The sequence below is a fragment of the Trichosurus vulpecula genome, chromosome 7, assembly GCF_011100635.1.
Source record: "Trichosurus vulpecula isolate mTriVul1 chromosome 7, mTriVul1.pri, whole genome shotgun sequence".
Classification (NCBI taxonomy): Eukaryota; Metazoa; Chordata; class Mammalia; order Diprotodontia; family Phalangeridae; genus Trichosurus; species Trichosurus vulpecula.
The window spans coordinates 129,694,431-129,706,577 of record NC_050579.1 but is presented as its reverse complement, the minus strand read 5'-3'; the positions used below and the strand labels follow the sequence as shown (position 1 = coordinate 129,706,577).

Here is a 12,147-nt window from a genome sequence, read left to right as displayed (position 1 = left end):
TTTCTAAGAAATTTCTGAAGCCTGTATGTACAGAAACAACAGATAGTTCACTGATGTGAAATGGATTACCAGTGAAGAATCATGGGAAGAGCACACTACTGAGAGGCAGAAGACCCGGGTGACAGAAGAGCCGTCATCGGACATCTTCCTCATCTGAAAACGGGAAAAATAACAGCGCCACATATCTCACTAGGACGTGACGATCAATGACACAATATGTGTACGAAGCTAGTGACAGCAGAGCAATGCATTAATGTGACTATTATCGATATTTATTATTATTACTGTTAGTCATCATAATTGCAACAATTTCACTAAACCTCTCTTTATTGTCAACCCATTGCCTGTACTAGATAATGTCTACCAAATGATGACTGAGGCGAGAGAAAGCAGGGGTGGTGGAAGGAAGCCGCAATTCAAGCTAAGGACACAGTGGAAGGATATGAATAGAAAAGCAATCAGTCTTCCCATGTGGAGAATCACCATTTCACCTGTCAATTTACACTTACTGCCTTTCTACTACTCTAGCTCTCTACTTTTATGAATGCAGAAAAAAATAAGAGACCTATGCTGGAACAGAAGTCTATCAATGACATTTCAGCCTTCCTCTGCATGCATCCTGATAAATACTTGTGAGTCCCTGGGCGATAAGGCCTAAGCAGGAACGTCATTTCTGCTTCTGCTGGACATTTGGAAGACCACTGGCCTATGCGTGAAGAGCTAACGCCATTTCTGAAGGTGATGTGATCCATAAGATGGTCCCAAAGAGTATCTAAGTACAGACAAACTGCAAAACCACGTTAAGTTCTTCAAGACTATACAAGACACTTAACAGACCATGTCAAATCAGAAGAGTCAAAGAAGTGGACAAAGGTTCAAGTTTGATTTGGAATGGGTTGCATCCTCCCAGGAACTTCCCTAGGCTTTGAGATTCTCTGGAAGTCTTATTAAGAACCTTGTTTCTCCATGTCACCAAGAACAAAATCTTCCAAAGTAGCTTTAAGATGAAGCTAATAAGAGAGAACCAATCTAGAGAGGTCTCCTCTTCCTTTCACTCTAAAACAAACAGCACTCCTTACTACCCAACATATTCCTTGTATTAAATCAATGTTCCTATGCTCTCAAAGATGCTAAAAAGTCACCATCAAAAAACAAATGCTTAGAGAGAAACAGACTCCTACTGCTGCAATTCAAAAGCTACACAATAAATTGGAAATTAATGTAGATAGTAACATTTTACCTTTTAATTTAATCTTACCACAAATGGAGTTTATTCTTGCTGTGGGCCTGAAGGTATCCACAAAGTCTGATACCAGGTTGCCTAATAACTTAAAAAGAAAAATAAAAAATAAGGCAGATTTGGTATGCAAGGTTCAATCTGAAAGAGTGTTTACTTAAAATTTATTTGTGACTATGTTTTCCTGAGTTCAGTCAAGTACATAGCCACACGTATAAGGATAGGGATGAGACCTTGTTATTTCATTGTTATAGGGAATTCCCAGGTGAAAAACCCCAACTATCAATGAGCTGCCTAGGGCTCAGGGTCACAAAAATAGAACACATCAGTGGAAAGAGTTTAACCCAGTTTTTCCTGGTGGAGGCTGGGTCTTTAACTACATACTACCTCTCTATTTGATTTTTAAAAGTATGTACAGTGTGGCAAATGAAACTTTCCAAATTGATGAACAAGATTAAATAAATTTTTCATCCTCTATGGTATTGAGAAGAAAAAGTATGGAGGAAAAAAGTATTGGAAAATGGTATATTTATGGCAAATATTTATCCATGCAAATTAGTATGGTGATATCACAATTAGCTGTTAAAACCCAACCATGAAATTGATAAAACTTACCCAATGTGGAAGTTTCCCCTCAGGATATAATTTTCTTATCTCTGTAACTGCAAAATAGGCTGGTAGTAAACAGGCATTTCGTTCCAAAATATAAGCTATAACCTGTGATAACAAAATACCAATTTGATTCAAGGCAAATCAAATATTCCCTGACAGAATTTTCCTTGTCAAATCACTGTCAAAGTTTTAAGAGGTATAACCAGTAACATTAGAGATTAATTTGTGCATGAAGGATTTAGTTTAAGTATAAAGAAGCAATTTCCACATAATGAAGATTGTTAAAAATGCTTGTAGTCGGTTGCTGACAGATTGATTTCCAGGTTAGGGGAAGCCTTTAAAATAGGGCCAACAACTGGGAATAGGGGCATAGACCTGTATTCCCTAATCCTGGGGAGGCTGAGGTTAGTGGATTGCTTGAGCTTGGAAGTTCTGAGCTGCAAAAGGGCTAAAACCAATTGGGTACCTGAAATAAGTCCTATACTAATATGGTAAGCTCACAGGAGCAGGGGAACCAGCAAGCTTCCTAAAGCAGAACAAATTCCCACTCCCTATAGAAGTGGAGCAAGTCAAAGATTTCATGCCATTGAGCAGTGAGATAAGGCCCATGAATTTTTCCAGCATGAACAAGATAGGGACACTCAGTCTCAAAATGTAAAAATAAATAAAGAACAAAATAGGGCCAATGATGAAGGTAGAGGGAGATGGGACTAGATTACTCCTCTCTAAAGTGTTAGTCCACACAGGTATTCTAAATCCTTAGGCCTGTTATAATGTCATTAATAATACACCAATATCTATGGTTGCCTGTATTAAATATTCTTATGATATTTAATAAAAATTAAATAAATCACTGGATTTCATAATAATTATTAATTTAAAGTAATGCAATTCTGTTAGGGTTAATGAGGTTTTTTTCCTCCCTCTTCTTTTTTTTGGTGGTAAGTAAAAAGTATAGAAAAGTGGTCTATAAGGTTTTTTTGCTTCCGTGTTCCACAAAGCCTAGAAATCTGAAATCTAGTGGATTGAATAGGGTTCTTTGGAATGATAATCAGAAATAAAATTCAAGTGCATATGTAAGTTACCTCTTTTGCTTCTAGAAGTTGCTGTACCACAGCTGAGCTCACCGTATTTGGTATTGTTAAGATTTTCTCCAAAATCACTTTTAAGAGATCTCGTACACCCTGATGGTTGGAAGAAGAAAACACAAGGAAAAAAGAAAAACCAAGTGAAAACCAAGAAATCCATACTCAGTCTTTTTTTTGAAAAAGTAAAAAGTATAGAAAATTTTAGAATCTGAAACTTTACCTCTTGGTTCACATTTTTTAAACCCAGCTAAACATTAATGCTTTAAACTATGGTCTGTTCAAATTAAAGAAATTATCTATAGCTTAACAAAAATAATCCAATATTTAAGTAGAACAAACTACTTAGATGACTTAGAGGAAAGAAAGGGAAATAGATATCTCCATGCTTTACAATATACATACCTATCGCTAACAACTTATAGGGTTATATTTTAAGTTCAATCTAGTTAAAAAGGCCTAGATTACTGATAATGTTGCAGAGAATAAAAGTTTCAAAAGAGCCTAGAAGAAAAAAAAAACCTTCATTTTGTACAAAAAAAAAAAAAAAATCAAAGATGCATTGTATTTGAACATGGCCAAAAAGTTTCCAGCATAGCTAACAAACTATCATGAACTCCTCCATCAGTAATCCTTTCCAGCATAACAGTCAATTTAGTCCCTGTCCTCTATGAACTAATCCTGGTTTCTTCTTCATTGCTTTTGCTTACCCTATTCTCATATAAAATGCTTCCCTTTCTTTCAATTCATATCCATTCCTTGGCCGTGATTTGCAAGGCACTTAATAAACGACCAATGACCTGGTACAAAACATAGCTCAAAATTTACCTGTATTGAAACCTTTTCTGACTAACTCTATCCTATTCTATTTACTCTTTCTCTCTAATTGCCTGAGGATAGAAAGTATTCTTAGAGAAACTGGAATAAATAAATCAAAAGAATACCAGATTCTCTTTTTAAAATTTTTTTTTGAGAGGGGAAGACAGGGCAATTGGGGTTAAGTGACTTGCCCAAGGTCACACAGCTAATAAGTGTGTTAAGTGTCTCAGGCCACATTTGAACTCGCAACCTCGTGACTCCAGGGTTGGTGCTCTACTCACTGTGCCACCTAGCTGCCCTAGATTCTTATTTTTAATCATATCTTGTGCTTGTTCATTTGCTCTATAACTGCTCTCAGGATGATTCAAGCCTGTGTTTTCTTTCTCCAATTATACAAATTCATTGATGACAATCTAAAAACTTTCCCAAAGTACAGCAGAGTCCCTAAGATTCTGTCCAAGAGCCTACTTTTTTTTCATTATACTCTTCATTTGGGGTCTAATCAGCTCACATGGTTGTAACTGTAATCACTATTTTGATGACTCCCAGAACTGTTTATCCAGCCCTAGTTTTATTCTTGGGCTCTAGTCTTCCATTACCAAAATTGGGTATATTTCAAAAAAAGGATGTCCTGTAGGCAGCTCAAACTCACCATATCCAAGTCAAAATTCATTATCTTTTCCTTCAAATACACTTTAGTTTCAAACTTCCTACTTCTGTAAAGGGCATCACCATCCTTCAAGTCATCCAGGTTTGAAATCTTGAAATCGACCTGACTTTTCATTTTCCCTCACCCTACATATCTATTCAATTGCCAAGTCTTGTTATTCCTATCTCCACAATATCTTTCACATCCAGCTAGGTGACACAGCATTGGGCCTGAAGTCAGGAAGACTCTGAGTTCAAATCCAGCCTCAGATAGTTACTAGCTGTGTGACTCTAGGTAACTAGTCACTTAACGCGGCACATAGTAGACACTTAATAATTCCTTCCTTCCTCTCTATCCCTTCTCTTCACTCATATGACCACCATGGGTCAGGCCCTCATCAGCACTTTCCCAGACCACCATAAGCCTCTTAATTGGTATTCGTGCCTCATGTATCTTCCCCCACCTCCCTAATCACCTTCCACGCAGCTGCCAAAGTGATCTGCCTAAAATACAGGTCTGACCATGTCACTCTGCTACCCTATGAACTCCAGAAGCTTCCTACTGCCTCTAGGATCAAGTATGAACTCATCCCTTTAGCATTTAACGCCCTTCAAGATCAGGACACAACTAGGCTCCACAAAGCTTTCCAACCCTATTTTACATTATTCTTCTTTCCACATTCTACATTTTGTCCAAACTGGCCTTTTCGCAAATACTCACACAGAACATCTACTGTTTCCACGCCTTTGTGCCGGCTGTCTCCCAGGCTTGAAATGCATTCCTATTATCTCTACCTCCTGGAATCTCTTGCTTCCTTTAGGACTAAGTTCAAACACTACTTTCCACATTAACCTTTCCTGATCTACCCAGCTTCTAATGCCTTTCTCCAAAACCCAACTGGTATTTGGCATATTTTCTTTACATACTTCTGAGGACTTATTTTCTGCTCCAGCTCAATAGAAGCTCCTTAAAGGCAGGGGCTGTTTCACTTGTGTCTCTGTATCATCCAGTGCCCATCACAGTGTCTGACACAGAGAAAGCACTGAATAAATGCTTGATGGTTGACTGATAGTATAAAACTGGTTGTCAAAAAAAGCATTCAAACACTTTCTTCTGTATGTATTAGGATATACTTTTATATAATGGCTAACAAAAATAAGAATGTTAACTCATTGAATAAATAGATTCTTCTGTACAAAAACCAAACTGCTTTCCAGAACTGTGGGAGCTGTAGCTCATAAGATCAATGACACCGAGAGCACAAAAGACATTATAGACTTGTGTACTCTCTATAGGTCTAAAAAAAATTCACCAGGCACAACAATCAGAATATACTTTCGTTTTAAAATATAACAATTGTTTAGAGCCCCCTTCAAGAATTTGGAGAATAAACTCCTTTATAATAAGCACATAATTTTAAAGGCATTGAGAATACCTCTGCCATGAAAAATGAAATATCCACATTAAAAATGCTTATCACTTTAAAAAGCAAATATCACTCCCAAGTAAATAAAAATATACTACCTTGTAATCCACACCACCAATTATTTTCCGAACCAGTTTAAATGTCAATGCCCAAAGTTGTGTTCTTTCCCATTCAAGTGTATCAGAATTTATCAGGGATTCACAAACCATCCTATAGAAAAGAAGTACTAGTTCTAAGACAGAAGTATATATTTAAGAAACAAGACATATCTAACATAAATCAAGGCTAGGGGTGTTGTTGGTCTATTATGATCCCTGTTATTCATTTCATTGTGTCTGATTTGCAATTTTCATAATCTCTTCTTCTTACGTGTACTGTACAAGGATATGTTTGCAGCCTAGAATTGTGTAACTACATGTACTGTCTTCTCTCAAAGAACTTGTTTTTAGACAAGAAAATCCTGAGTTTTCTTTGCTTTCCCCTCACTGGATACTAGATTACCACATAATCACATTTTTGGAGAGGTGTCTGCTAAATGAAGAAACTGAAATTGTTGGGGGAAACTGAAGAAGTTTCCTCTCAATTTTAACCCATTTGAATTCAAAGAGCTCTCATTCCAACTGCTACAGTGAGTGGCCCTAATTTAATGGTATACTAACAAAAATTTTAAAACTTTTCAATTTTTTTTACAAAGTGCTTTGACTTAATCATACAAGAATAGTTGTTCAGGTGTCTATAATACACTTTATTCTCATATAAATGTAAAATATGTATACATATATGTGTGTGTGTGTATATATATATATATATATATATATATATATATATATATATATATATATATATATATATATAAAACACACACACACATATAACTTAGTAATTAGCAATTACTAAGCAAGTTAAGTTTTTGAATAGGAGATAAAAGTTACAAGAAGCTACAAGGTAGATTTTTGTCACTAATCTCCCATAGATACAAAATATACACACAATGAAAGGCAGAGTAAGACAGAATTCTAGGAATTTACCAAAGTAAAGCTCCACAGTCATAAAAATGATGGTACTTGGAAATCAAATACTGGTGTCTCATATAGTGATTAGCATCACTGAGGGTGACAGGGAAACTTAAGAGTGATGTCCTTTATGTGAATAAGACAGTTAGTTTTTAACTGAGCAGTGTTTTCTAGCAGTGAAGTTGAACTTTATATGAAGAAACCAGGATGGCTGTGTCATTACTGAGGAACTGTAGACCTAGCTGAAGGCTTTTTTCTGTTGTTTTTCCTCTAGTAGCTGAGGTTTACTTTCACCAAAGCGCAGGGAGCACTACATTCATTTTGTCCAAATTTCCCACCCAAATGCTAACAATATTACCAATAATAAGTGTCAACCTAGGCAAAGACATCCTGAATTGTTCTTTTTTAATACTGAACAGACCTGGGTGGAAGAAGGCCAGTTTCCACTGCCATTGCTAAGCAGTCATAAAGAAAAGATATTCTCTTAGGGCTATGCTGGCTATGAATGAACCGAACAATCCACTGGATGCACTGTTCATGAGACTCCTGGAAAAGAATGGAAATGTTTAGTTATAATTTGCTAGTGGTCCATAAGCAACTGAAATACTCAGCTATAAGGTTTAAAAGGATAAATTAATCAAGATAAAACATAAAATAAAAAAATTCAGGTATCATAACATCCAGTAAGAGTAAAATGTTATCAAATGAATACATTGCTAGAAAATATTCTAGTCTCTGGGCGAAAGAGTCTTCACCTAGTTTCTCTGTTGTAAATTAGCAAAGGAGAAGAAATATTTGGACACCAGTAAGGCAAAAATTAGTGTTATGCACATACCACTACTATCCTTTTTCTCTTCAAAATACCAGGATCTTTTTTGCAAGATGTGCTATTTTGAGGAATTCTTTGGGAGTTTGTTAGGATTTTTAAAAAATAAAGAGGTGAATAGTTTTGAAGGATAACCGCTATTTGAAGGTAGGGCAAAAGAATGATAGCAGTCTGGCTAAACTTTCACTAGTCACATAACACATAATACAGAAACAGATATTGTCACTATAGAAATAGAGACAAAAGGAAGCTTTGTAGCTTCAACAATCTTCAGTTTCTGTCGCTGTTTTTGGTTATATCTTTGTTTCCTAGCACTAAATACAGTACTTGGCACATAGCAAGTGCTTAACAGATGCTTGTTGGATTAGAAACTACCAGACGATCCACAGTAGTGAGTACCTTGCCTTTAAATGAAATAATTTCTGAGTGTCATGTCCTTCTCCACCCAAATGGGGACATATTCTTGTCTCTTCCATAGATGCACAATTTCCAGTTCCAGCTCTGCCCAACAAATGGACAAAGTTGAATAGTTTTGCCCCAATTCTATACTGGCAGAAGGGAGACTACCACTGTGGAAATAGGACTTTTCAGTGGATTGTCCTGAAAAAGATTCTTGACATTCCATCCCAAAGACAGGCACCAGAATGTTTCTGTTCAATAGGTCTTCTAGGCCAGACCCTGTCCTGTCCCCCAACCTTACATCTTCTATCTCAAGCCTGTCACCTGTTTGTGAGGCAACACCTTATCCTTTAAAGATGAGATATCCCCTCCTGGCTTTAGCTTGGGACGAAAGCAACTAGTTTTTTGGAGTCATGTTAAATGTAGGAAAGAGAGGTGTTTAGTTCTTATTTCCCTAGACCCTAGTGGAGGGATATTGGTAAATAAAAATATTTCTTTCTATCCTTCTAGCGTTACCTTGTTTTGTGGAGTACCATATGTACTGGAGTGTATGAGGTGTTCAGGGAGGACTAGCACTTCTAGTATAAGGACTTGCTGAACCATTCTCAGGGCTACTCATCCATCTTTGGTGTCTACGTTCACCCAATTCTCACCTGTAGCTCCAAGAAGCTGAAGCATACACAGTGGCCATACCCTGGTGACCCATCTTGGCAGATAGGCTAAACTAGTGTGAGGGTAACTGACAGGCCTCAAACCTATAGGTAAGTTAGGGGAACGTCTACCCCAAGCATGTGAAGACTTTCCCTGACAGAATGGGTCGACGACAACAATTCGTTCCAATAGCCATGAAGGTGTCTGAAGCAAGAACTGTGGAGCATTTAGAGCCAGGAGAAGATGCCAAGGTCATCCGCTGCATACTGAGCCATCACCAGTTGTCTCGATTTCTGTCCTGCCACTGGACTTTGATGACTCAAGAAGAGAGAGTGAGGCTGACAACTCTGTGCAACTCTGCCTCAGTTAAATCCAATTCACGCCCCAATTCCTACCCACCACCACCAAAACATGGTCAAACACAGAAGAGGCTACAGAATCCCCATTTCTTGAATCTTTAAAAACAATATGAAGGGCTGCTTATATCAGAGCAATATAATGAAATGTATAGGAGTTTTAGTCCTGGTTTCCTCGTCTAAAGCAAGTAACTATATACATACTGTTTTCTCATCTGCCAAATGAAGTTTGAAAAGAAAATCCTTGTCCTATCGACCTCATAGGGCTCATATGGATCAAATATGATAGCATATGTAAAAATATTCTAAAATCACAATACTACATATGAGATGTTATTATTTAAACTTTAGTGCTCACCTGAGAAAGGCTACCCCAAAACTGTCTGAAAGCTCCCAAGCAGCTGATAAGTTTTGTTTTTTCATCTTCTGGTGTATCCATAAACATGCTAAAGAAAGAAAATACTGTTATCATCTGCTACCAACTGCTACAAAATTAAAAGCAACTCCACACAGTTCCCTCATTATTTACCAAATATGATGCTGATTCAAGCATATCCAAGGTGATACGAAACTAGAGAAACAGCTACCCCATAATTCTATTTTCATCTTGCTATTATACTTACCCTGGAAATGCCTCTTCTATGATTTCTGTTTTCTGTAAAATATACAAGCAAAAAATGCCATTAAATTTTAAAGAGTACTTTATTCCCAATATTATTCCCAGTAACATATTCCCAATTTGTCTGGCCTCTCATACTCCTATTTGTTGCGTGACCTTTAATAAACTACTTAACTTCTGTCAGGTTTAGTCAAGTTGAACCTTTTTCAAAATAAAGGACCCAAACTAGACTGAAGTGAATAATCAACCAACCAACAAACATTTATTAAGTACCTACTGTATTCTGTGCATACACAGAAATAAATGAAATAGTCCCTGTTCTCAATGTGCTCACATTCTATCGGAGGAAACAGCCCCCTTGACCTAAGGCAAGTCATTTAATCTTGCTGGGCCGCAGTTTCTTATCTATAACATAAGATGCCTCTAAAGTCCCTTCTCACTCTATGCTCCTATGAATATGAGTATAAGAAAAATGTGGTAACTTGGGGGGATCAACACTAAGAAAAGGGATGGCCTTATGTAGAAGGTGGCACCTGAGGGGCTCTAAAGAGCTGGGAATTGAAGTGGCAGAGGGGAGGGGGCCCATCTGAGGTTATGAGGGAACTTGTAGTGTCTGAGATTGGTGGGAAGGCAAAGGATTTGCTTCCTCCCCATGCTCCAGCCATGTGGCTTCTCCCATGAAGTAAAGACCTCATCTCTAAGGGTTCTGGGCAAAAGAGGTGAAAGCTCCCATTGAGGCACAGAAACCTTGGCCCAGACCCGGCATGAAGGTGGACAGCAGCTGATGGATCTTCCCCCAGGCCTCCTTACTTGTCATCAGGCTGACCCCTCAGCTGGTCACGGATCAGTTGGGGCTGCCCCAACATTTGTTCTGAAGAAAAAAAAATCTATGGGTTTTGGTAAACTGTGAGCTCAGTATGATGAGTCTACAGCTCACAGGGTATTGGATTGCATTAAGAGGGACCCAAGTTTTCCAATAAAAGAGGCAAAAAAAACCTCATGAACTCTGTCCTCAAACTTCCAGTGCGGAGTATGTCCTATCAGTCCTAGACTACAGCTCTAGAACAATAGTTCATATCAGACCATATCAGTTCTAGACACAAAGAAATAGATCTGACCCTATCATCTCCCTACTCCAGTGAGCTCCAGTGGCTCCCAAGCAATTGGCCCCTCTGGTCCGCCAGGGTTCTACAAGAAAGCTACTAGATGGATTTTGAAAACATTTAAACGAGTCGCAGTTATTTAGTTTGACACGATGAATCGTGCTCCCACCTAGAAGTCTCGGATCAAATACAAACTCGTAGCCTTGGCATGTAAAGCCCTTCACCATCCTGCCCCTTTTCACTTTCTTATACTCTGCTCCCCTCTGCATATTCTACGATTCAGAGACACTGGGCTTCTTGCTGGTTCTCGCTCAGGATATTCTATCTCCAGACTCCATGCCTTTGCCCCGGCTGTCCCCCATGCCTGGCATGCTCTTTCTTTTCCCTTTGGCCTCTCCCTTCTGCAAGAATCCTTTCCCGGTCGCTATCACTGCTAGCGCTTTCCCTCAGGGATTCCCTTCTATTTGACCAAGATAGCTTGCTTAAATGTGGTTGTTTGCACGCTGTCTTCCCCATTAGACGGTGGGTCGGGCGAGGGCAGGGCCTGGTTTTCCGTGCCTTTGTATCCCCCGCGCTTAGCCCAGGGCCTGGCCCACAGCAGGCGTTTAATCGATGCTGGTGGAACGTCGAGACAGGAGCCCAGACGCTCTGGCTCTGTGCCAAAGGAGGGGAGGGGAATCTCCCTCCTCCCTCCCGGTCCCGCGGCTGGCTCGGACGCTGCGGCCGGTCAGCACCGGCTCCGGACTCACCACGACCTCCTCGAAAATGCTCTGCAGCTGCGTCTCCATCTGCACCATGGCGGCGGCCGGAGCAGCGAGGCCGGGCCCACCGCCCCCCTCCTCCTCCTCTGATCGCGGCTCGGGCTCCGCCGCAGCCCAGGGAGGCCCGGCTCCAGGGTGGGCGCCGCGAGCGGGGCGCCGCGCGCCTGGGCCCCTCCCTCGGCGCCGAACGCTGGGTGAGGCCCCGCACAGCCGGGTACCCAGCGCGGCGCCGAGGGGACACCCGGCTCGCTCCCTCCCGGAAACGCCCGGCGGAGGCGCGAGCCAACGACTGGGCACTTCCGGGAGGCGAGGGAGAGGTGCGGCGAGCGCTCCTAACCAATCAGACGGAGGCTCCGCCTTCCGCCCCTAGGAGTCTCCTCCCTCCTCCCCGGCCCCCGGCATCCTCCCTAACCTGTTTGCTTGCTCTGAAATGCCCCCTGCCGGGGCTCCTTTGGGATCCTTCCATCCCCCACCCCCAGTCACTTCCTGAATAGGTGTCATTCTGTTTTAGGCAGTGGAAGACAGTATGCACATTTCTTTAAGTCCCCGGCACTTAGTGTCTGGCACACAGTAGGGGCTTAATAAGCACTT

The 12,147-nt window shown here is 40.2% G+C and overlaps 1 protein-coding gene across 2 annotated transcripts in view; it reads right to left on the bottom strand.

The window, feature by feature from the left end:
- MED23 (mediator complex subunit 23) overlaps positions 1 to 11,772 on the bottom strand; it is a 56,207-nt gene extending 44,435 nt beyond the window's left edge. For both annotated transcript variants that reach the window (XM_036766575.1, XM_036766576.1), the window contains exons 1-8: positions 11,545 to 11,772; positions 9,697 to 9,728; positions 9,432 to 9,519; positions 7,263 to 7,387; positions 5,927 to 6,038; positions 2,935 to 3,033; positions 1,853 to 1,954; positions 1,259 to 1,328 (exon numbers count right to left, since the gene is read on the bottom strand). In XM_036766575.1, coding sequence (XP_036622470.1) covers positions 1,259 to 1,328; positions 1,853 to 1,954; positions 2,935 to 3,033; positions 5,927 to 6,038; positions 7,263 to 7,387; positions 9,432 to 9,519; positions 9,697 to 9,728; positions 11,545 to 11,592 — 676 coding nt within the window. In that variant the 5' untranslated portion in view covers positions 11,593 to 11,772. The remainder of the gene's footprint in view (positions 1 to 1,258; positions 1,329 to 1,852; positions 1,955 to 2,934; positions 3,034 to 5,926; positions 6,039 to 7,262; positions 7,388 to 9,431; positions 9,520 to 9,696; positions 9,729 to 11,544) is intronic.
- Positions 11,773 to 12,147: the final 375 nt, after the last annotated feature.